Below are 27,175 nucleotides of genomic sequence, written 5' to 3'. Positions count from 1 at the left end.
TCATGGCTTTTGACTGCCTTCCTCACTAAGCTTAATCATTTCTAGCTTTTGGTTTCCTTTACTTCAACACTTAAGAGGCCACTGTAAGGTTATTAATTTGCCCAATTTCAATACTGTATCTCAGGGAACAGGGAGGCCCAAGGAGAGGAAGAGAGGTGGGGGAATGGCCAGTCAATGGAGCAGTCAGGACACAAAAAATTGATTAAGTTTGCCATATTATATGGGTGTGGTTCATGGTGCCCCCAAACAATTAAGATAGAAACATCAAAGATCACCATAACAAATATGATAATGAAAATTATTGTGAGAATTACCGAAATGTGGCATAGAGACTTGAGCAAACGCTCTTGGAAAAATGGGGCTTACAGATCTCCTCAAAGCAGCCTTGCCATAAACTTTGAATTTGTAAAAATGTAATATCCGTGAAGTGCAATAAAATGAAGTAAACCAGTAATTTCTCCTTCAGCGTGCCTATTACTATTTCAAAGATTTTATTGTTTTACAAAGTTATACTGTTTTCTTGAGTATGAGTTCCATGATGAAGTATTTGTGAGCAAGATGATGTTTCTCACTCTGAACTAAATGAATTTTCTTTGCTTTTCACATTCATTATATTTGAACATGTACTGAGACAAAGAACTATTTTACTTTTTATAAATTATTAACTTTGAACATATGCCATTATTGAAATGACCTGGGTATATGTTCTTTATAAAGTCATTCTCATTGCCCACAAAATTTGTTCACAATTGTATAGTTGTGTTGTGTAAGGAGTTGTTGTTGTCTAAGACCTCAGCATTTTCTTGTACTACTCAGTACTGATGGTCTTCAGTAGGCTTCTGTTAAAATTTGTTAATGAATATCTTAGTCTTTATTCTCTTCAGATACTCCAGTAATGAGTTTTTTTCCAAATGTAGAAAAAGAGAGTAGTTAATGCTTAAAAATTATGGAGAATGGCTATATTCTATTCCTTCAGGATGACTGTGGCAACACATTTTCCAATTCTACTGTCTGAACTGACCTTACACTACAGTTTCTCATGCATTGCTACATTGAGGTTACATGGCGAGCCACTTAATGGAGAAAGAGCCATTTGGGTACAAATACAATGGTCCTGTTCTGGGACTTCACAACAGCTGTGATTGGGATGTGACAAACCAAGACACAGAGACATCCTAGAGGCCTCAATTCAGACCCTGGGGTCTTTGAGCTTCCTTTAGAATCACAGAGTATTAAAGAAGTAAGGAACTTGGAAATCACAGGGTCCAATTTGATTGTATTACCGATTAAGAAACTTAGGCTTCTTAAAGGGAAGTACCTTGTCTTTGGGAGCTTGGGGTGTGTGTGACTCAGAAAAAGAATGGCTCAAGGGCAAATTTTACTCCCATGTGCCAAAAATAATGTCTTAGAATGAGGCTGCAGGCTTTGCTGTATTCTTCGTATCCCTTAGAAATGCTCCTGGGAGTATCCTCAGAGTTAGGGGCTCATTCTACACATAATGCTGTTGTAGAAGTGAAAGGAAGATAAACAGCAAGCAGTGACCAGAATCTCCTCCTCTATACACTCTAGTTCATTTCATTCTTAAACCCCAAAACTAAATTCTTGTATAACTTATTAGCATGTGGCTTAAACTTATCTTAGAGAAGTTATCTTCTGCTTAATGTTTATCTTATGTATACTTCTTATATTCTAATGTTAGATTTGCCAAAGTGTCAAACATTCACAATATAGTTAAGCATAAAAAAAGTTACTACAAAGTACAGGTACCTTATTCTATAGAAGATGGTACCACTGTTGGAATCTCACCCAGATTCTATATGGCCTGGAATGATGTGTAAAATAGGGTTACTATTTCAGTAAGTTTCACTATTTCATAAATTAGTACAGTTTTGTAGCAAAGTCTAGAACATTGAGGGAATAGGACTACCAGAAACATTAATGTGCATTTAACCAAAAGCATTCCCCAAACTTGCCAGGACTTTTACTTTGCATTAAGAAACAGATGAGAAAGATATGATATTTGGCTTTTAGGAGTTAATAAGAATGAGGAGGGACAAGAGGCACTTTTTGAAGTAGGAGACAGGGGAACTATAAAAAAACAGGCATAAAGACTACAAAAGCCCAGTGACTTGTTTTCCTTTAGTGCATGACTGTCTCAAATTGGACCAGGGTGCTCCTCTGTGCTACTACAGCATCTCATGCAGGCTTCCGTCACTGATGACACTATTTCTATCTTAGTGTACTCACTAGTACTAGTCCTGGTGTATAAGAGGTATTCAGGATGTGTTCACTGTTCACTGTCTATTGAACAAGCATTCATATTGATATAAGCATGCAGTGGAGTTACAGATTTCATCTTGAGTAGCCTGGTTATTGTCAGAAAGTTAATTATTATTTGCTACATTGTTTTAGAAGTCAGGGAAGTATAAACTATCTTTCAGGAACATTTTTATTAAAATAGTTAATAAAAACATTATCTGGAAAATTTAGTTGCAGGTAAGTTTACTCCCTAATAAGGCTGGATAAGCAAGTTGTTGATTTATAGAGATTCCATCATTTCTGTAATTTATACCGTTGAATAGAGAGATTTCCAAGGATTGTTTGGAGGAACACTATCCCCATTATTTCCATCAACCCCTACTCCCCTGACAGAGCTGTTCCAAATAAACATATAAATTTGGGGTTTGCCTTGCAAACACAGGTTCTCTAGCCTCCTATAAAGATAGAGATTCTGGAGTCCCCATTTCCCAGACAGTGACCACATTGGAATATTTGTAACAGGACAGGAAACAAATACATAATGAGGCAACCACCTAGAGAAGCCAATTTAGTTTTTCCTTAAATAATAAGACTTCAGCTCTAAGCTGGGGTAGGGTTTCTACTTTCTGAAATCTTGGAACATCTTGCAGAATCACTTGGAGCCATAAAATGGAAGTGATTTTTATGAGATGAATGCATGGTAACAATGTATATTTTATTTAGAGTCTCCTGTGCCTGCCCATCTCCTAGGAGGAGAAATAGTCAAGTAAACACGATATTATAATTTATTGGTTTCTAATGTATACTTGAGATACTGCTTTCTAGTTTTAAATTCTAAGCATTCAAGAAACTATGGCTTTTCCATCTGATATCTTTATTGACCAATAACATGTATAGCAAAAATCTTTTCTTCCAATGTCTGAAGATCATTTAAACTATTTGAAAATGGATTTTTATTTGACACAAATTGGGCTTTATGACATTTATACTAAAAAAAAAATACTAAAATTGAACTCTAACTAAATCTCTGGTATGAAGACCCCCTCCTGCTCCCCTTCTTATTTTTCCATTGAGCCATGTTTATTATCTAAAGTCCAAATTGTTGCTAAAAAATTGATACAACCCACTTCCTAAAACCTGATTACCTAAGGCAACTAAAGTCTTCTATTTATTTCATTATTTACTTTAATAATAAGTTTGTTGAGTTGTGGTTTATGTCTTGTGCTTTTAATTAAAAGAAAAGAAAAACCCAGAAGAAAAAAAGGCTGGATCTTACAATTTTGTAATTGTCTCCGGCTCAAGGTGGCTGAAAAATGCTTATAATACTCATGTATACACTTACTCATGTAAAACAAAACCCCTTTGTTCCTCAAGTTCTTTTAAAAAGTATGATGTTCATTCCTTCCTCCCCCCCTTTTCTTAACTTGTCCTCGACTCTTAATTGCCAGATTTTGTGAAAGGAAGTAACTTAGCAACCTACTCAGCAAAGTTTAGAATAGCTTCAAGTAAAATCATTTAAAAGTAGAAGTAAAATCTTTTCTAAGACCAAAATTTAAACACTTGATGTATCCTTTATCCTACTATGCCCCATGATGTTTCTCTCCTTATAAAGTGGTCTACTAAATACGTCTTAAATAGACTTTAAAAATTTTAAATCTGGTCTTTAAGGAATCTTTGAGAGACTCATAGAAGAGTTATTTTAGGTAACTGACGTAAATTAGTATCAATGTGAATTAAGTAAGATGAGTTCATGGATCAGAAATCCGACTGTAAAAAGGGCAGTCATAGAATTTTATACAGATCTAGGTTCTACTTACAAAGTTCCTGAGCTAGTGTCTTTTAAAGAGAGTGGCACACTTTCTTCTACTGATTGAAGCCATATTGGATAGAGCAAAAATCTGTATGATGCTGAAAGCAGTTCATCTCAGAGCATAAACAAACAAAAATCAAATAAAACTGGAGTTTCCATTGTGGCTCAGCAGAAACAAATCTGACTAGCATCCACGAGGATGCAGGTTTGATCGCTGGCTTCACTCAGTAGTTTGAGGATCTGGCATTGCTGTGAGCTGTGGTGTAGGTTGAAGATGTGGCTTGGATCTGGCGTTGATGTGGCTGTGGTGTAGGCTGGCAGCTACAGCTCCAATTGGACTCCTAGCCTGGGAACCTCCATATGCCAAGAGTGTGGCCCTAAGATAAAAAAAGACAAAAAAATAACCAAATACAACAAAAATAAGATAAAAGGAAAAAGAATCCAATCCCTTCAAACAGCAAAATATGAAGGGAAATTTAAGAAGTCAGATAGGAAATTAATTTGGTTATTTTGTTGGATTAATGAATGGATGAATAAGATAACATATAATCTTAGGCCACTATACTTCTAAAATTAGGAAGCTGTAAGTGGCAAGGCAAAAGACAGTTCTATACATGCTGGATGACTGATATCCAAGGTGATGTCTCAAGTTCTGTCAATGGATTAAACTTTTCATCTTATTCAAGTCAGTGCTGCCCATAGAACTTTTTGTAATGATGGATATGTTTGATATCTGCACTGAATAATAGTCACATAGGGATAATAACTACTTAAAATGTGACTAGTGTACATGATGAACTGAAATTTTACTTATACTTAGTTTTTAAAATTTAAATACTTCACAAACAATTCCAAAAATTACAGAGGAAGAAACACTTCTGATTCTATGAGGCCCCCATCACTCTGGTAATAAAATTGGACAAAGACACCACAAATAAATAAATTTACGGGCCAATATTACTGACGAACATAAATGCAAAAAATACTCAACAAAAATATTAGAAAACCAAATCCAACAATACATGAAAAGTATTGTACATCACCATCAAGTGGGATTTATCCTAGAGATGCAAGGTATGATATACCGCATTAACAAATTGAAGAATAAAAACCATATAATCATCTCAATAGATCCAGAAATATATTTTGATAAAATTCAACATTCATTTATGATAAAAATGCTCTATAAAGTGGTCATAGATGGGACCTATTTCAATATAATAAAGGTCATATGTGACAAACACACAGCTAACACCATTCTCAACAGTGAAAAGCTAAAAGCATTTTAAGATTGGGAACAAGAGAAGGATGCCCAATCTTGCCACTTTTATTCGACATAGGATTGGAAGTCCTAGCGAGAATAACCAGACAAGAAATATAAAAAAAGGAATCCAAAGTGGAAAATAAAAAGTAAAACTGTCACTGTTTGCAGAAAATCCTAAAGACACCACCAGAAAACTACCAGAGCTCATCAATGAATTTGGTAAAGTCACAAGATTACATATAGAAATTAGCATATAGAAATCTGCTGCATTTTTGGATCATATAGCAAAAGGGGTGAAAATATTAATACTTGCCACAACATGGATGAATCTCAAAACAGTAAGTTAAACATAAGAAGTCAGTCATGCAAGATTAGATGCTGTGTGATTCCATCCGTGTGAAACTCTGGGAAAGGCAGAGTATAGCGTAGCAAGTCAGTGACTGCCTAGAGCAGGGTCTCAGGGAGGTGATTGACACTGAGGAGCATGGAAGACTCTGAGTGATGGAAATGTTCTACAACTTGATGGTGGTTACATGACTTTACACAATGACCAAAATTCATGAAGCTCCACACCTACAGTGAGTTATTGTTGTTGTTGCTGCTGCTTTTGTTATTTCTACTTTGAGTGGAATTCATAGAATTTCAAGGGCTTTAAGGAAAAAAGAAAATCAGTGGTTAAATTTGGAATGCTTGAGCCAGAGAACTAAGATTGCTTTATTTTATTTGAATTACTTTTTGGTTTAAGTGGCAAGTACTTGTATTTTTAAGATAATTAAAATGACTGTTGCATGGACATCTAAGTTCTTTCCTTGACTTGGCTATTGCGAATAGGGCTGCAATGAACATATTGGTTCATGCATCTTTTTGAATTATAGTTTTATTTGGGTATATGCTCAGGAGTGGCACTCTGGATTATATGGTAATTCTATTTTTAACTTTTTGAGGAACCTCCATGCTGTTTTCCATAGTAGCCATACCAATTTACCTTCCCACCAACAATGTAGGAGGCTGCTTCTCTTCTCCACGCCCTCTGTAGCATTCATTTGTAGGCTTTTTAAATGATCACCAGTGTGACCCGTGTACCTCACTGAAGTTTTGATTTGCATTTCTCTAATGATTAGTGACATTGAGCACTTTTCATGTGCCTATTGGACATCCGTGTGTCTTCTTTGGAGAAGTGTCTATTTAGGTTTTTGTTCATTTTTTGATTGGGGTTGTTCGTTTTGTTGTTGTTGAGTTGTATGAGCTCTTTGTATATTTTGGAAATTAAGCCTTGGTTGGTTGTATCATTTGCAAATATTTTCACCCATCCTTTAGGTTGTCTTTGTTTTGTTCATGGTTTCTGTTGCTATGAAAAAGCTTGTAATCTGGTACTATTTTTACAGTCAAAAGAATGTGCTGCTGCCTTTGAGGAACAGACTTCACTTGTCCCCTGGCAGAGGAGCAAGGACTGGAGGGTCCTTCACCATCCCCTGCTCTCAACCCAGTCCCTTCTGATCTGCTTCCAGGCAGCTTCCCTTCTCTTCAGATGCTTGTGGCTCTGCCTGGGACCCCATCCTCAGCAATGCTACCCCTGTTAAGAACATGGTGTGAGAATGGGCAATGATGTTTTCCAAACTACCCCCTCCCAGCCCACCCTCCCCACCCCCAAAAACTTAAAAAAAAAAAGAAATCTGCTTCATTTCTATACACTAACAACAACTATAAGAAAGATAAATTAAGGAAAAAAATCCCACTTACCATCACATCCAAAATAACAAAATATCTAGGAATAAACCTACCTAAGGAGGTAAATGACCCAGAAGACTATAAGACACAGATGAAAGGAACTGAAGATGACAAAAACAGATGGAAAGATAAACTGTATTCTTGGATTGGAAGAATTAATATTAAAATGATGAGACTACCCATGGCAATCTACATATTCAATGTAATCCCTATCAAAACACCAAGGGCACATTTCACAGAACTTTAACAAATAATTTTAAAATTTGTATGGAAACATAAAAGACTTTGAGTAGTCCAAACCACTTTGAGGATCATGCTTTCTGACTTCAGACTATACCACAAAGTTACAGAATCAAAACAGTATGGTACTAGCACAAAGAAATATAGATCATTGGAACAGAATAGAGAACCCAGAAATAAAGTCACATACCTATAGTCAATTAATCTATGGAAAAAGAGGCAGGAATATACAATGGAGAAAAGACAGTCTCTTCAATAAGTGATGCTGGAAAAAATGGACAGCTACATGTAAAAGAATAAAATTAGAACGTTCTATAGTACCATATACAAAAATAAACTCCAAATGGTTAAGGACCAAATATAAGACCAGAAATGTTCTCTTTGAGGAAAATAGGCATAATACTCTTTGACATAAACTGTAGCAGTATTTTTTTGAATCCATCTCCCAAAGCAAAGGAAATAAAAGCAAAAATAAATAAACGGGACCTAATTCAATTCAAAAGCTTTTGCACAGCAAAGCAAAGTATTGATAAAACAAAAAGACCAGCTACTGAATGGGAGAAAATATTTGTAAATGATATGACATATAAAGGGTTAATATCCAACATATATGAACAGCTCATACAACTCCCTCCCTCTCTGTACACACCTCTGTCTTCTCAGTGTTTATATGTGGATCCTGAAACACTGATAGAAAGCAATCTTCATCTTGCCTCCTATGACTCTGGCAAATCACTCTGAGTCAAAAGAAATATTATCTATATGGTTAAATTTATTTTTAAATGTATCTTTTTTTTTTTTTTTGGCCATTTCTTGGGTCACTCCCGTGGCATATGGAGGTTCCCAGGCTAGGGGTCTAATTGGAGCTGTAGCCACTGGCCTACACCAGAGCCACAGCAATGCGGGATCCAAACCGCGTCTGCAACCTATACCACAGCTCACAGCAATGCTGGATCCTTAACCCACTGAGCAAGGCCAGGGATTGAACCCGCAACCTCATGGTTCCTAGTCGGATTTGCTAACCTCTGCGCCATGACGGGAACTCCTAAATGTATCTGTTCTACAAAACCCTGATTTAAAAATTGCATGGTGATCAAGTGTGATATTGTTTTGTATTTGAGTTTAAGAAAGTGTGTCATAAGAAACTCTTTTGTAATAAACTACAAGGGAAAAGAATCTGAAAAAAATATATGTGTAACGAAATCACCTTACTGTATACCTTAAACTAACACAACATTGTAAGTCAACTATACTTCAATTTTTAAATAGACTAACCAAAAAATCCAAAAGGATAGCAATCCATGCATCAATCTCCATTTAAAATGCAGCCTACAGAGTTCTTGCCATAGCTCAGTGGGCTAAGAACCCAACTAGTATCCAAGAGGATGTGGGTTCAATCCCAGGCCTTGCAGAGTGGATTAAGGATCTGTTGGTGTAGGTTGCAGATATGGCTCAGATCTAATATTGCTGCAGCAACAGTTCGACCCCTAGCCTGGGAACTTCCACATGCTGTAGGAGTGGCCCTAAAAAAAGTAAACAAACAAACAAACAAACAAAATGCAGTCAATGTGAAGTGGTTGGATGGAGAATGATTAGGAATACGTTCAAGATCTCAATTTGAAACTATAGCAGGATAAATCTTTCTAGGAGTCTTAATAAAACCGATATTTAACAAGAAGAAAAAAGAGTCTTTTTTTTTTAAATGAATAAAGGATTTTGTAATACAATGTGCATGATCACGTAATTTTATCTTTATTTTTTAAAAAATAATTGCTATTAGAGTATAGTTGGCTTTGAAAGTTGTGTTAGTTTCAGAGTTCCCATCGTGGCTCAGTGGTTAGCGAACTTGATTAGCATCCATGAGGATATGGGTTCAATTCCTGGCCTTGCTTAGTGTATTGAGGATCCGGTGTTGCTGCGGCTCTAGTGTAGGCTGGTGGCTACAGTTCCGATTGAATCCCTAGCCTGGGAACCTCTAAATGCCACAGATGTGGTCCTAAAAGACAAAAAGACAAAAAAAAAAAAAAGAAAGTGGCATTAGTTTCAGGTGTACAGCCAAGTAAATCAGTTATACCTGTGTCTGTGTGTCTGTAATTCATATGATCTCATATGATACTTGTCTTTCTCTGTCTGACTTCACTTGATATGATAATTTCTACGTCCATCCATGTTTTTGCAAGGATCATACAATTTTAAATGTCTGAAGAAAAAGCTGTTAAAGTTATTTAATGTGGAATGAGCTTAGAAATTTTAATTAACTATTTAAACTCAAATAGAAGAAATGTTACCATTGCATCCATTCCTTTTTTATATTCTGATGACTTCTCTGCCTCTTATCACCCCTCCCCCAAACCATATTTGTGATTATCCTTAAAAGACTAGAACTTGCTTTTATCTTCTGGAACTACACACTCCTCCTGGGTAAACAACTAAGTACTAGAGTGTTCAAGTTCATTGGCTCTGAAATCAGACTGTCAAGGGCAGACTGCAAGTGCCATCACTTACTCTAGTGTCATCAGAGTTACCTCACTTTCCTGTGCCTCAGTCTCCTTATCTATAGAGATAATAATAGTAATTATCTCTGAAGTTGACATGATAATTAAATGAGTTAAGAAATGTAAAGTACTTAGTAATAGTGTTTGGTACACAGTAACTTTAATAAATTTTTTAAAACATGATTTTGATAATGATTACTTTAAAGATTAACCTTGTACCAATGACTCTCAAATTTCTATCTCTACCCCTGTCTTCTAGTTTTCTTAATTTTAACAATAATGCCAAATTTTGTCAAAAAATAAATGAAATTTTGTCTTATCATTATATAAAACTGTAATATATCCACCCACCAGACATTTATTTAATACCTATTATAAGCTAGATACTTTTTTTCTAGTGTCAAGTATATAGAGGCAAATAATCTTTTTTTCTCTATTAAGTGAGAAAAACAAGTAAAGAAATGGTTGTACTACAATGTGATAAATATTTGGATTGGGGTATATAGGGGCTATAAAATTATTGAAGATTTGTCTAAATCAGACTTTGGCTCAAACACTGTGTGTTATCTACTGATATATAACAAATTATCCTCAAACTCAGGCGCTTAAAACAACAAACATTTATTATTGCTTAGCTTCTCTGGGTCAGGAATCTGGGCACAGCTCAGCTGTATACTTCTGGCTCAGGGTCCCTCACAGGCTGCAATGAACGTATGGATAGGGGCTGCAGTGATCTCAAGGATCAAATGAAGGAGGATCTTCTTCTAGGTTCACTCATGCTGTTGGCAAGATTTATACCCTCATGGGTTGTTGGACTAAGAGTCTCAGTTTCTTATACTGGCTGGCCTTCCTCACTTCACTGCCATGTGGGTTTCTCCACAGGGCATCTCACAACTTCATAGCTGGTTCCCTCCAGAAGGCTCCAAAAGAGCAAGCAAGAAAGGTCAAGCATGACTGATGTCAGTCTTTTTTTGTTTAATTGAAGTATAGTTGATTTATAATGTTGTGTTAGTTTCGAGTGTACAGCAGAGTTATGGTTATGCTTATATATACATTCTTAAAACATTCTTTTCCATTATGGTTTATCACAGGCTATTGAATATAGTTCCCTTTGCTACACAGCAGGCCCTTGTTGTTTATCCATTCTATATTTAATAATTTGCATCTACTAACCCCAAACTCTCAATACATCTCTCCTCTACTCTCCTCCCTCTTGGCAACCACAAATCTGTTTTCTATGTCTGTGTTTCCATTTTGTAGATAGATTCATTTGTGTCATATTTCAGATTTCACACATAAGTGATATATGGTGTTTGCCCTTCTCTTTCTGACTTACTCTACTTAGTATGATCATCTCTAGGTCCATCCATGTTACTGCAAATGGCATTATTTAATTCTTTTTTATGTCCAAGTAGTATTCCATGGTGTATATGTACCACATCTTTTTAATCCATTCATCTATTGATGGACATTTAGGTAGTTTCCATGTCTTGGCTATAGTGAGTAGTGCTGCCATGAACATGCATGGAGGGGGAGATATATATTTTTGAATTGTAGTTTTGTACAGATATATACCCAGGAGTGGGACTGCTGGATCATATGGTAGTTCTATATTCTGTTTTCTGAAGAACTTCCATACTGTTTTCCATAGTTATTGTACCAATTTACATTCCCGCCAACAGTGTAGGAGGGGTCCCCCTTCTCTACTCTTTCCAGAATTTGTAATTTGTAGAGTTTTAATGATGGCCATTCTGACCTGTATGAGGTAGTTCCTCATAGTAGTTTTGATTTGCATTCTCTAGTAATTAGCAATGTTGAACATTTTTCATGTGCCACTTGACCATTTATATGTCTTCTTTTGAGAAATGTCTATTTAGGTCTTCTGCTCATTTTCTGATTGGATTGTTTGTTTTTGTTGTTGTTGAGTTGTATGAGCTATTTATATACTTTGGAATTTAAGCCCTTGTTTGTAGCATTATTTGCAAATATTTTCTTCCATTCTGTAGGGTATCTTTTCATTTTGTTTGTTTATTTATTTATTTTTTGCTTGTAAGTTTGAGTAGGTCCCATCTCAGTCTTTTTCAACTGAATCTCACAAGTGACATTCCATTACTTTTGCCATATGCTATTTGTTAGGAGTTAAGTCATAAGTTTAGCCAATATCCAATGGGAGGAAATTACACAGGGCATGAACCAGAAGGCAGGGATCACTGGGGACCATTTTGAGTCTGCCAACCGAAAATATGATGAATTATACATATCTATATATAAATTTATTTCCTTCTTTACTTTCTTCCATTCCTTCATTCTGTATAGATGCATTCATTGCAAAGTATAATTTTTCCACTTCAGGAAAGCCAGAAGATGCCAATTAAGTCCAGACAAAACTAATAAAAATTATCTATATTCTGAATAGCTTCAATATAAAATGTGAGTGAGAAGAAGATAAATTCAGTGATCATACAGTTATCATAGACAGTTATGGGAAATACAGATACAAATTTCAATAGCTGCTATCAAAATCTTGGAGAAAACATTTCTGGGCTCTGCCACCAACCCCTAGTATCATGCTCATGGAGAGTTCTAACTTGGATCACCATGTCAGGGAAGTAGGCATGGTTCAGGGAGCAGAAGGCTCTGTTGCTGGCTCTGCTACATGAATCACCTGGCCAAGCTTCTTACCCTCTTTGAGCTTTTGTTTTCTCATCTATAAAGTGTCTGTGATGGGTGCCTTCTCTGCCCATTGTCACAGGACTCTTGTCATTTCCCACGGGAATACATAGGGGGATTCAACACGTTTTGAAAAACTGTCAAATAATGAGGCATTATTCTTTTGTTCATCATTAGATCTAGGAACACCTTTTATTATCAGCAGGTATTAAATTTTACAAGCTCAGACAACATCACAGAAAGACACATTACTTTCAAAACAGTGATTTTGTTTAGATTTTTTATGAAAAGTGTTTCATGTCTTGGACCCCCATCTCTTCCTTTTCTTATCCCCACATATACTCATAGTCTTCCCACATTCTCAGTAAACAGGTGGTATGGATGCTTTCAGAGATGTTGGACAAATCCATGCCCACTGGAAATGTGAACACAGACTTTTTAATAATCATAACAAAAATTAGTTAAAAAATGAACGTAATCTATTATGAATGGTTTTAGACACCTTTCAAATTTCACTTCTAAACATTTAAAAATTTTGTATTTAAAAATTTGTTTAAACAATCCAAGGTGATGAGGATCCTTGCATTATACTTAAGTTACATGTCTCATGACACTGATTTAGCTCTGTAGTTTGCCTTTCTCCTTGTGTTCCAGAGCCATCCAACTTATCTCCATGTGCTTGTTGTCATTGAGACTCTGGATCTTGTCTTGACTGAAATGTGGGAGAAGAAATGTTCTGGGAAGAATCCTGAGAATCTGATAGAGCAGTGGTCTCCACACTTTTGGGTCAATTATCCCATGAGTAAAAGCTATATGAGCAGCATCTTTTATAGGTATAATTTTAAATTTATAAATTATATATGCATCAATCTGTTTTAATATATTATGCATAGTATAAAAGATATGCAGTCTACAAATAGAAAACAGTGAGCAGAAACACAATACTTTAAATATAAAATTTAACACTACTTTTGTTAATGGTACACTAAACTTTTTCTCCTCAAATCACAGAGATTTTTATTGATGTCTAGACAGTTGGTTTTTTCTCCATATGTTTTTATTAAAGTATAGTTGATTTACAATGTTGTGCTGATTTCTGCTGTGTAGCAAAGTGACCTAGCCATACATATATATACATTCTTCTCTCCATATTATCTTTCATCATGTTTTATGCAAAGTGACTGGATATAGTTCCCTGTGCTATACAGCAGGACCTCATTCCTTATCTATTCTAAATATAATAGGTTGCATCTACTAACCCCAAACTCCCAGTCCATCCCACTCCCTACCCTTTCTCTTTGGCAACCACAAGTCTGGTCTCCAGTAGAAAGCTGGTTTTTAAATGCCTTGCAAATTAAACTGGAATCATACTATCATTTACTAATATTGAGAAGTATAACATACTTAGGGCTAGGTTCATTGTTTATAATAATTATGTATATGCACATTTCAACCTTTTCAAAAATTTTATTTATTTATTGGTCTACATCTCAGCAGAACTGATTGGATCACCACTACTTTTGTCTCTGAGTGTGGCTGAAAAGGAGCTCCTTCAAGAAATAGTGAAAATATCATTCTGCCTTTTTATTTATTTATTTATTTATTTATTGTACAGTTGCACTATTTAATTATAATTATCATAAATTCTTGATGGAGAGGAAATCAGAATCAGATCTAAGAAGATTTCAGCATTCCAAGAATGATGTCAAATGACCCCTTTCATGGTGGATTATGCACTTATTTACTATGAGATATATTTCTTCTTCAGAGATTCCTTGTTTGTATATCAATTGTAGATTTTTAGATTGCAGTTATTCTGAAGTTTTGATATAAGAGTCTATATGTATATGAGATTGTTTTAAGTTGTTGTTCTCTTAATTGCAAGTGCATCTCCAGTGTCCTGCATTTGTACCCACCTCTTCTCATGAATTCTGATTTTGGTGGTATAATTGTGCATGGATGATTTCATATCTTTACTGTATACATACCTTTACTGGTGAGCCTTGTCATTTGTGGAATTTTTGTTTCCTGTTGCTGTCTTTTCTTTTCTGCCTAGAAAAGTTCCTTTAGTATTTGTTGTAAGGCTGGTTTAGTGTTGCTGAATTCTCTCAGCTTTTGCTTATCTGTGAAGGTTTTGATTTCTCCTTCAAATCTGAATGAGAGCCTTGCTGGGTAGAGTAATCTTGGTTGGAGGTTTTTTTTTCTTTTATCACGTTAAGTATATCATGGCTGTCTCTGAGTGTGGCTGAAAAGGAGCTCCTTCAAGAAATAGTGAAAATATCATTCTGCTTTTTAAAAAAATTTTATTCTTATATTACAAATATTATCACCAATCCGAAGTTAATTTTAAGGAAACTTATAAAGCTATTGGTCTACTAGTAAGTATTAATTTAGCTAAACAAGATGATATAATTTCTAAATCTGCTTAACCACCCAAAGATAACAATAATACTCAGAAAACAGCTCAAGAGCAAAGATGTCATCATCATCCTTCACCACAGTAGAGTGCAAACTGAAGTATTAACGGAGTGAGGGTACTTGTCTACTAAATATTAGTAAAATGAAGCTTTTTATTTTTAAATATAGAAATAGATAAAAATAAGTGTGTGTGTATATGAATGTGTGTGCATGTATATATATATGTGTATATATTTATATATTTGTCCAGAGCTATACACTCCAGTTTGGAGACCACTGTACAGGATCCCTTGGGCTTTATCCAGGTCCCCAGTGAGACCTAGGCCAGGACAAGTTAGCAGATGGAGCAGATACCCCTTCTGGAGCCAAATAGCTCCATTTTCCTTTATATTATATTTTATACATTAAGCATTCTGATAAACTTTCATTAGAACAAAGAATTACACAGCTCAAGCATGTTTGAAATTTTCTTCTGGAGAAGCCTAGAAGCCCATGACCCACTGTTCTGACAAATATTTGAAACTGAACACTGTACAGTAAAGTTGTAAAATCATCTTTTGCTAAAGAGCTAAATATACCAGTTTTTTAAGTTCCTGGTTTTTCATTTGTTTAATTTTTCTTACATGCAAAATCACAGTCTTAGCTCTAAAAGAAAAAAATACTTTTAGCCAAACATACTACAAAAGCATCAACTGTAGTTAAATGCTAAATAAAGCAGTGGTTATAAAATGTGTTAATTTTTCTCTTAACTGAAACATTAAAAAATTTAAAACTTTTAAATATTTTATAAACATCATATTAAAGCAAATCGTAAGAAAGGATATGGTTCTTTCAATATTTCAGTGAGCTTAATCTTGATTTGTCTAGAGGCTTTGGAAATTCCAGTTAGATCATGCATCCTAAGATAATATAAAATCAGTGGACTCTGACCTCCAAAGTTGAAGAGAACACGGTTAAACTCTGGACCATGACTACTATAATAGGACTGTAAGGGGGAAAAAAAAGAATCAATGACTACTTTTGTGTACTTTTTAAAAACTGTAAATAAAATATAACTGCATTATAACCATAAATATAATTATTATCTGGTATATTAAAAGAAGTAAAGGAAAATTCTGTAAGACAGCTACTTAAATAAATTTACTAAAGTATGAGATTATGAGCATTTGCAGTCAGACTGTTAGTGTTCTTATTTATCAGCAAACTTGAAGACAGGCTAGTAGAGGTCATTCTGTCTGAGGAACAGAAAGAGAAAAGAATGAGCAGAGCCCCAGAAAAAAGGGCAGGAAAAAATATGAAGAACTCATGATGGAAACTTTCTAAGTGTTATGAAAAATACATTTCAAGAACCTTAACTCCAAAGTAGGATAAATTCACATCTAGATGCATCCTATTCAAAGCAATGAAAGACAGAACAAAGTAAAAAAAATCTTAAAATCAACAAGAGAAAAAAAGTAAAATAAAAGAACCCCAACAACACTAACAAGTGACTTCTCATCAGAACAAGGGAGGCCAGAAGGCCATTAAAGTGCTGATGAATGGAGTTCCTCTCATGGTTCAGTGGTTAGTGAACCTGCTAGCATCCGTGAAGAGGCAGGTTTGATCCCCGGCCTTGCTCGGTGGGTTAAGGATCTGGCATTGCTGTGAGCTGTGGTATAGGTCACAGATGCAGCTCGGATCCCACGTTCCTGTGGCTCTGGAGTAGGCCAGTGGCTACAGCTCTGATTGGACCTCTAGCCTGGGAACCTCCATATGCCGCAGGGTGTGACCCTAAAAAAGACAAAAATACCAAAAAAAAAAAAAAAAAAAAAAAGTGCTGCTGAAAAAAAAAAAATGGCCATAAATTCTGTGTCAAGGAAACAGCAACCATAATTATGTTTGCTCCAGTATTCTACTATTGACTTCTTGTGGGATACCAGGTAAATATAACAATTACTCATATGTCAAGACTTTCCTCAATTTTTATAATGCCTAGATAGAGATTTATTGTTGATTCCACTTCTTTTTCAGGGTGGGGATAGGATTTTGTTCTCATTTGTTTTTAATAATAATGAAGTTTTTCTTTTGTTTATGGTCACTTTTTCTTTTTTTTCTTTTTTATTTTTTTTTATTTTCCCACTGTACAGCAAGGGGGTCAGGTTATCCTTACATGTATACATTACAATTACAGTTTTTCCCCCACCCTTTCTTCTGTTGCAACATGAGTATCTAGACATGGATGGTCACTTTTTCATTGCATTCATTCATAGTTGCTCCAGAATTATCTCAAATAGTGGGTCTATTATAATGAAAAGCCTTTCTTTGATGGTGAAAACTTATTGTCAATATCAGATTATTTTCTATAATGTAAATCATTTACTTTATCTTATTCTCCCATGACAATTTACATCAGGTTATATCCAGCCTGATCCTAAAAACTGCATGCAAAAACTGGACCAAGTTCTCTCTAGTTTAAAAGGAAATCTTGCCTGTCTAGAAATAAGTTTTATCACCCTTTTCCTGGCTCATGCCTTGGGTATATTGTAAGATAGGAGCTCTATCTTACTGAAGTTTTAGAAATAGTTCTGTTATTTTTCTGCAGTTACCATTTTTTAAACTAGGAAAAGCACAGTACATAGATTCTTCTTCTGTTATGAGAATTTCTAAATTTTTAAGGATAGCTCAATCAGGCAAGAGCAGAAGAAGGTATTAAACACAGATCTGATGTTGTGTGGAGCCTTGACCATTTTCTTGGATACTTTAAGTTCTCAAGTTGTCCAAAGAACTCTTTTTTTTTTCTTTCTTTTTTGGCTGCCCCTCAGCATATGGAGTTCCTGGGCCAGGAATCAGATCCAAGTCACAACTGCGGCAATCCTGGACCCTTAACCCACCATGCTGGGCTAGGGATTTAACCTGCATCCCAGTGCTCCCAATTCGTTGCCAATCCTGTTGTGCCACAGTGGGAACTCCTGTCCAACAAACTTTTGCTAACAACATACCAAGTAGCCAAAAACAATTAACAGACGCTCCACTCCGTCCAATTACCCCCACAAATGATAAGAGCAGAAAGCTGGCACAGAACTTTAATATTCCATAAAACAAGACTTTTATAGGGAAAGTCACTTTAGTACTACATTTGAAGAACCAAACGATCCTATAAACTTTGGAAGGTCACAAGGGATGGTTTGGATGTTCAGTTTTTCTGTTGGCTTATTAAAAGATAATTGTTGACAGTGACTAGAAATCTAAACTTTGATTTTTGAGGTTTGAATGTGTGTCCTGTCAAAGCTCATTGCACAAGCACCCATTCAGTATATGGACAACACTGGTGCTTAGAAAACTTTTCTTGATGCTAAACTGCAATGTCTCCTATTGGTAAGAGTAAAAACTTTTTAGTATGTATTGGTTAAAAAAACTTTTTGAGCCACACAGAAAAAAAAATGCATTCCTATGGTAGCTTTGAAAACAGTTATTATGGCCTCTAGAGTCTTGTCTTTTCTAGTGGAAATACCTTTAAATATTTTGGCCATTGTTCAAACATTACAGTTTCAGGGCCCTTTATCATCCTGATTATTTTCAGCTCAACACACTTGTTTGTTTACACCCTTTTACAATGCATAGCTCCAGAATGAACATAACACACAATTATTGTCTAATCGGAGTAGATTCCATATGTTTAAACAGCTCATGAATACAGTAGATTTTGGAGTCAATAACATTCTACTTTTCACATATACATATACAGACAGAGCTTACTGTTCCCCAATCCTTTCAGATGCCTCCAAGCCAAGGCTTTATTATCCTATACTTATAAAGTAAAATTGTGGACCTTTATACTTTTTCTACAGTTAACAGTTTATCTTCTAAGATCAGGCCTGTTCCTCCAGCCTGTTGTAAACTTTTGGTCATCCAATGTATTAATAACTCTTCCAAGCTAAATGACTTCTACATAGCTAATAAAAATAGCAACCATATTTTTTTTTCTTTTTTTAACGCCACACCTATGGCATATGGAAGTTCCCTGGCTCAACGTTGAATAGTCGTTAACAACTGCTGGTCTATACCACAGCCACAGCAATGTAGGATCTTAGTCATGTCTGCCATCTACACCACAGCTCACAGCAATGCTGGATCCGTTAACCCACTGAGTGAGGCCAGGGATCGAACCTGCATCCTCATGGTTACTAGTTGGGCTCATTACCACTGAGCCCACTTTTTAATTAAGTTGTTGATAAAATGTTGTGCATGAGACAGAGCCAATGATGCAGCAGTACAGTGAACTACCAAAGACACATCTGCAATTTGTTTTCTATCTTTTAATAGTGTCATCAGGAAAAGGTTACAAATCCACCTGTCCATATAACTTCAACTAGTGAACAAAGTGTAAAAGACCATTTTCAGTGCTTGCTGAAGATCAGATATATAATTTCTCAAACATTTCCCTGATTTCTAAATCTAGCAATCTTGCCCTTCTCCTCCACTACGCCCAACAACTCCAGCCTTCCATGTTCCTGAAGCCAAGAAGGTGTGATATTGCCATCTACCCCCAAATTGATTTGTAGAGGTCACCAGTTTCTATCCTATGAACTTACAAAACATCCTTGGCAGCACTATGAAGGTCAGAAGAGATTCTACATACTCGGATTATTAAAGACCAGGAGATATATGCATCCTGACTTTAAGATTAAAGTGGTTTTTGTATAGCCATAATTTGAGACAAAATAATGGTCAGACTTTTCTAGATGATTCAGAAAAAAGTTTATCAATAAAGACTGCAACAAATTTAAAACCTGTCTTAACAAGTCAAGAGATCAAATTCAGAAGTGCAAGCTAATGGTCTCATCAGATCTTGGCTAAAGCAATACAAGGTGGCAAGTTGGTAGGATCTTTATTTGAAGGGCACCTTCAGGAATGTGGAGAAAGTAAGCTTTCAAGACTTAAGAGTAATAGTATCTACATGTTGTCATTTATTCCAGGACTGTGTTTTAAGAGGTGGATACAGGTAAATCACTGTTGAAAACTCCTTTGATTTTTTTTTTTTTTTTGGTGTGTAACTCTGATGCTTATTGAGATCAGAGCCATGTTTGTATGGAAACCCAAGGAGAAGCAGTGCCAGAAGTTTGAGAAAAGGATAAATTCTATTCTTTTTCCTTAGAGATGAGGATTGTTTCAGAGATAAATATATCCTTTTAGTATTAAGTTTATCCTCTGCAGTAAATACCTTCTGATCATTACTGCCTTCTAAAATATATATCAAGAATCTCATAACAAACTGTCCATGTGAAACTGTTCAATTAATTATATTGGAAGTTAAAGAAGAACATTTTTAACAATAATTATGCTCCAAACCTTTGATGGCAGTTTTGATAATCTTGGTTCTTCCTTGGTTGCAGGTATTGCATGTGCTTTGGGGTTCTCTAAAATTTTCATCATATTGAAGTCTATAGCTAAAGGAGAAAATAAAATATTTTCTTAAATTCTGTTCTTTTTTTCATCACAAAAGGCATGATACCCCTTGTTTTTCCTAGCAATGCACCCTAAACGTGTATAAAAGGAGACTAGGATGTTGCTATAACTTTCCCCAGTCAGAGGAAATGACCATTTCATCTAAATTTTACATAATAGGACTTTTGAATTTTTCAACTTATTCATGTCATCCTCACAAATCATTCTATGAGCTAAGTAACTATTTATAGATGAGAAAACTAAAGTGAAGGAAACTCTATGACTTTTTAAAGGGTAAGTCTTACTCTATCATTTATTAAGAGTAGAGGGTAAGGATGTGACCTAGGTATTTTGCTTCTGAGTCCAGAGCTATTTTCCATGACCCTCTAGTTAAATGCAATAGGGAGGCTTGGGCTTCCACATGTTAACATCTACCTTTTCCATATACTGACAATATACCCACATAAAGAAAGACTTGGTAATTTTTCATTACAACCAGCATTTATATGCATGAGGGTACCCAGGGAATCTTGTCTTAAAGGAGAATCATATGATTTAATCAGACATGTCAATCAGTCTAAAAGCACAGCAGGTTATTAAGCATATCTTAATGTAGAGAAGAAAAAAACGTAATCTTAGAAGTTTGTACTAGATTCTGGCACTGATAGTTATTAGATGAATAATAATAACCAGGTAGATGAATGAGATCTAGAGATTGTGATGTTGATGACAAACCCAGATGAGTTGAAGAAAGTCACTTGGATTAATTTTTTACATTACACATTTTAAGATATTAGATATCAGCTTGAGATACTAAGGCAAGTAGGCATTTATCTCTGGCAGAGATTAAAGAATTGGTTAGCAAGGAAACTGTATTTTAAAATTTTGGGTGGAACCAAAGTTAGATTAAGTTTGAATGAGCTAACTTATTAGAGTGAGCAGGAAGGTAATGAACCATGCAATTTTTCTACTTCATGCACACAACCCATTATGGAGGGAATCTGGCAATATCTACCAAAAATATCAACATTTTCTGTTTGACTCAGCAGTCCCTCTCCTGAGAATATATTCCACACACTGTCTTACATAAGTATAAAAATCTGTACAAACTTAATGATTATGGCATAATTTGTAAAATTTAGAGATTATAAACAACCTATGTATTTAGCACTCAAGTACTGGTTGAAAAAATGAAGGCAGTTCTATTTGATGGAATACTATGAGCTGTAAAAAAAAGTGAGCAAGATCCCCATACTGATGTGAAGATATCTACAGGCCATATAATTAAGTGATGAAAGCAAGCTGCAAAAGAGTGTATAGAGTATATTACCTGACTGAATTAATAAAATATGGTATGTTCAGTGTAAATGCAAGAGAATGAGAATATATACTGCATTTACCTTCATCTGTATAAAGAAAGACTAGAAAGATAAATGATTAAAAATATTTTCTCTGGGAACAATAATTAAAAAAATAAAACTTTCTCAATTTTGAATCATTCTTTTTTTCCCTTCTTTTTACAGTAGCACCTGCTGCATATGGACGTTCTTGGGCTAGGGGTTGAATGGGAGCTGTAGCTGCCGGCCTACACCACAGCCATGGCAACACTGGGTCTGAGCTACATCTGTGACCTATGGCATAGCTTGAGGCAATGCCAGATCATTAACCCACGAAGCGAGGCGAGGGATTGAACATTTATCCTCATAGACACTATGTTGTGTTCTTAACCTGCTGAGCCACAATGGGAACTCCTTAAATCATTTTTAAATACATATTTAGGTGGTATTACTTAATTTCTAGTGTCTATGAACAGATATGGTATTAATAACTCAAAGAACTCTATTTCATGTCTGCTGTACCACAATAAAACCCCTAGAAGATGACGTTCTTTGATGTAGAATTATTATCAAGAGATTAATATCAGGTAAAGGTTCTAAGCTTATAGGAATGGAAGTAGACACAAAAATAAGAGATCAATGAAAAACACAAAGCAAATAAATTTTAGAAGTAAAGGAGTGAAAGAAACAAAACTTCCCAAATGCCCTACATAAAAGAGGCCCCACCCAGATATGATAAGAGTAATAAGTAATTTTAGAATCACTAAATTTACTAGTCTTTTTCCTTTTACATTTCTCTAATCCATTGATTTATTTTAGGTAAAAATATTAATTTTTCCCTAATTATAGTTTTATATCTCCTTTGTTCTTAATTTTTCTTAATACTTGGGAAGATCACTTGAAATGCCAATATTGACTCTATCTGATGAAACTATAAGAAAGTATGTCTCAACTGTTCTGATTAAATCTTCAAAAATTTCAGTGACAAATATTTTCAATATTACTTTACCTACATTGGAAAAGTTTCATTTTCATAATTATCACCCTTTTAATTTTAGGGATATCATATCCCTTTAAAGGGAGACACTCATGCAAGTAAGTATGGTTACTTCTATCCATGTTTTGTAATTTTTACTCTAATAGTCTTAGAGTCAAATAACATATCTTGGCAAAATTAAAGTTCATGCAGGCCACACACAATACTACATATTAATAAACTATAGAAGCAGAAAAAATGTTACTCAGGGATTCTATTTTAGAATGTATCTAACTTAAATTATAACTGATCTCAGGAGACTTTCAACTATTACTAAAATATATGGGGAATCAACTGTAATTAAAAAATGTTAAAAAGTTAAAAAACTAAAAAAAATAAAGTGTACGGGGAAAAAAGGAAAGAGTAACACAAGTAGTCATCACACAAAAAGAATGTGATTTGAGCAAATAAAATATAAATGCAGTCTTGTTTTGATAATATAGAAAAATGATAAAATTATTTCAAGAAAGTTTTACAACTCATGAATGTATTCTTATTGTCTTATTGTGTATATTTTCTTATCAGGCTTCCCAGATTTTTTCAGATCCTTATACACATACTTGTCCAAATCTCTTCAGTCTCCCATCTGCAGGCCCTGTCATTGGTTTGCGTAAATATCAGACCTCAAATAAGTTACTTATGTCTACATACCTATATACAGAACCTATATCCTCCCACCTTTCTGTAAACAATTCATGTTTTAAATTGGCATGTTAAAGCATTATGGACTTTTTCACAAAGCTCTAAATAAAATTTCTTATCCAAGTACGTTACATTAACATAATGCATATAATTGTAAGTAGCTTCACAGAGAGATTAAAGAGTTCAAATACTTGTAAATGACTTTGTTAATTATGAAGTGCTATGTACATGTAAGGTATCGCTAGTATCCTTGGGTTTTATCAGTTCTGAAATGAATTTAGTATCTCCAAGAACAGAAGATTTTAAGCATGATAAAATTGTGATTTTGTTTCACATTTGCTTCCCAAGGAAAATATCTTATTATTATATTGTTTGGGTATTTTTAGGGTTTACTTTCTTCTATTATTTTTTTTCTTTTTATGGCTGCATCTGCAGCATATAGAAACTCCCAGGCTAAGGGTAAATCAGAGCTGCAGCTGCTGACCTACACCACAGCCATGGCAATGCCAGATCTGAGCCACATCTGTGATCTACACTGCAGCTTGCAGCAACATTGGATCCTTAATCCACTGAGCAGAGCCAGAGATTGAACCTGCATCCTCATGGATACTAGTCAGGTTTTTAACCTGATGAGCCACAATGGGAATTCCACATTAATTACTTTTTTTATAAATTATATCTGTATGTTCAAGGATTAAATCATTGCACATACAGGTTACAGATGTAAGACACAGTAATTAGCTTTTAAAGTATTTCTATGTTTTTTGTAAAAAGAGATAAAGGACAAGTATCTGGGATAAGGAAATGATGTACTTATGAGCTAAGTTTCTGTAGAACCAAACATTGCAAATGTTTAGTAAAACAGAATAGATTTTAAGCTTGATTTGATCAAAGGTGTTGTTGAAGAGAACTGGACTCATTTAAAAATCTTTTGTGTAGAATGGAAAACATTAAAAAAATCAACCAGTAAATGGGCTCTGAAGGAAAAATTGGAACATATGTCTAGAAAATTATTTTTTCCCATCATCTGTAAATGCATCTACTTAAGAACTTTTTAAAAGATGCAAAAATTAAGACCAACTTTATTGCATATTGTAGCATATGCTATATTTGTTGAAAATAATAAAATAAAAACTATTGAGACTATCTTTATTTTATAACTAAGCCTTGACAGTCTTGACAGATGTCATAAAAATGCTTTATACTCTTTGAATTAGTGACTAATATAAACTTATTATTGATGGATTGTATGTTGAAACCATGTTCACACCATTCCATATCAAAAAAATATCTTATAAAAGGGAAGGGCAGGGAACTAGCTTTTATGGCTGATGCCCAGAAGACACATTCCTTGACAGATTGCTACTCATGACAAGTGGGGCTAATATTCATGGCTTCAATGTGACAATAACAAAGAAACAGTTCTTAAATGGCTATCACCTCAGGGCTTAGTGCAGAAGGAGCAGATACAAACATCTATCTTCCAATCCTCCACTGAAAGAGATGGATTTGCATATTTTCAAAGCTTCTGCCTGAGGTACTGACTTAGATCCTTTCCTTTGGGACACTAACAAGTTTTCACACACCTTCAAATACTGGAGCCACTAAGAAGAAAATAGTCTGCTTGGACAATCACAAAAGTTTGAGAGACAAAGAAGAGCTAAGACGAAGTTGAATGATAAGATTCATCTCCTATAAGAGGCTATGCCTTCAAGTCTGAGAGAGGTGGCTGTTTTATCTAATGCAAAGAGACCAATGCAGAGAGTCAAGGGAAATGAAAAAATAGAGGAAATGTTCTAAGGGAAAAAAAAAAGGTAAAGCCTCAAAGAAATGGAGATAACTGATTTACTTGATAAAGAGTTCAAAATAACAGTCTTTAAGATGCACACTGAGGCGAGGAGAAAAATGGATGAACAGAATAAGAATGTCAATACAGATAAAAAATACAAGAAAGTACCAAACAGAAATTATAAGCTGAAGGATTTAATAATTGAACTGAAAATATAATAGAGGGGTTCAATAGCAGGCTAGATGAAGCAGAAGAAAGGATTAGCAAACTCAAACACAAGGCAATAGAATTCATCCAATCAGAGGAGTAAAAAGAAAAAGAGAATTTAAAAAAGTAAAGCTGGGGGAGAGGGAGCAAGATGGTGGAGGAGTAAGAGATCATGCTCACCTTCTCCCACAAACACATCAAAAAAGCTACATGTAAAATGTCTTGCACAGAACATCTACTGAATGCTGGCAGAAGAACTTAAACCTCCAAAAAAGGGCAAGAAATTCTTGACATAACTGGGTAGAACAAAAGAAAAAAAATAGAAAAGGAATCAGGACGGGGGACTAGCATTCTCGAGAGGGAGCTGTGAAGGAGAAAAGGAACCCACCTTCTGGGAAGCCACCTAACTGATGAAAGATCAGCTGAGTCAGCGGGATCTCACTGTAGCTGAGAAAAGCACAGCAGCTGGACAGAGAACAGCAAAGCAGAGTGAGAGCTGCACAGATCATCCGAACCACCAGCATGGATACCACAGCCTGAGACACTCGGGCAGGGGCTGGGTGCTGAGACCTAGGCTCCAGAGGTCAGTCCCAGGGAGAGGACTGAGGTTGGCTCTGTGGAGACAAACTGAGGGGCTAAGAAGCAGTGCACCACGGGCAGGGGAATGGTGTGCTACAAGCTGGGGAGTGGATTGCAGGGCAGAGGGAACTCAGGAGAAGGTCCTGGCTGGCAGGAGAGGCAAGGTGCCACTGTTAGGGAGGGCGAGAGGAGGAGGGGTGGACCACCATAGGAAACTTCCTGTGCACACATATGCACATGCCTGCAGTCTCTCAGAGGGCAGGGCAGCTCTAGCACAGGCTACGGGTGGCAAGAAGCCTCTTGCTTGGGCTAGAGGAGACTGGGTGCTTCTTGTGCAGGCTACCAGTGGCCAGGCAAATCTTGTGTGAGCTAAGGACATTAGGGGGCTAAGTGTGATGTGGTGCCTCTTACATGATCTACAGGCATCAGGTAAAGACTGCAGTGGTGGTCTCGGAGGCCAGAGGGAGGTGTGGCCTACCACCACTGGGGCCCTGTGAGTGGGCTCCACCTGCGGCCCCAGTCACCTCAGGGGTTGGCGGGAAAAAAAAAAAAAAAAAAAAAAAAAAAAAAAAGGAGGGCATTGCAATGAAGTACCATACGCTGTTGCTCTCACTCCACTGGAAACATACCCTCCCTGCAGCTACCACTGCCAAATGCTCTGGGTGGTACCCAGACAGTTAGTCACTGTTCCTTCCCAAGACCCTACAACTAGGAGCAGCTGTGCAGTACCTCCTGTGTGGGCTAAATAGGACAGGGTGCTTCTTGTGGTCTGCTGGTGGTGGGGGCAAACCACTGCAGTAATCTCTGACTCCAGAGGTAGGCGTGGCCCACCGACACTGGGGATACCTGAACAGAAATCACTTGCAGCCCCAACCACATGAGAGGGCACCACAGAGAAGGACATTGCAATGGAATACCACCTGTTATAGCCCTTGCTCCCCTGGGAGCACACCCGCCCTGCAGCTGGCACTACCAAATGCTCTGGGCAGTGCCCAGATGCTTGATTGCTGTCCCTTTCCAGGAACTAGGAGCAGTTTGTGCAGCATCTCCAGTGGGGGCAAGGCGGGATGAGGTGTTTCTTGCATGTTCTACAGGGGACAGGGGTGAGCCACTACAGTTATCTCTTGCTCCAGAGGTGGGAGTGTCCTACCACCACTAGGGGTCCATAAACAGGCACCACTGGCAGCCCCAATCACCTCAAGGGCATCACAGAGGAGGGCATTGTGACCAAACACCACCTGGTGGTGCTCTCACACCCATGGGAACACACCCACCCT

At 36.1% G+C, this 27,175-nt stretch overlaps 1 protein-coding gene across 6 annotated transcripts in view; it reads right to left on the bottom strand.

The window, feature by feature from the left end:
• FAM227B (family with sequence similarity 227 member B) overlaps positions 1–27,175 on the bottom strand; it is a 234,146-nt gene that overhangs the window by 13,158 nt on the left and 193,813 nt on the right. For 5 of the 6 annotated variants that reach the window (XM_021073737.1, XM_021073726.1, XM_021073720.1 and 2 more), the window contains 2 exons: positions 20,213–20,310; positions 11,368–15,869 (listed from right to left, as the gene is read on the bottom strand). In XM_021073737.1, coding sequence (XP_020929396.1) covers positions 15,678–15,869; positions 20,213–20,310 — 290 coding nt within the window. In that variant the 3' untranslated portion in view covers positions 11,368–15,677. Of the gene's footprint in view, positions 1–11,367; positions 15,870–20,212; positions 20,311–27,175 lie in introns of those variants that run through there. The other variant, XM_021073744.1, reaches the window with a different exon arrangement.

The sequence above is a fragment of the Sus scrofa genome, chromosome 1, assembly GCF_000003025.6.
Source record: "Sus scrofa isolate TJ Tabasco breed Duroc chromosome 1, Sscrofa11.1, whole genome shotgun sequence".
Classification (NCBI taxonomy): Eukaryota; Metazoa; Chordata; class Mammalia; order Artiodactyla; family Suidae; genus Sus; species Sus scrofa.
Note: the sequence above shows the minus strand (reverse complement) of the source record. Positions and strands in the feature narration are given on the sequence as shown.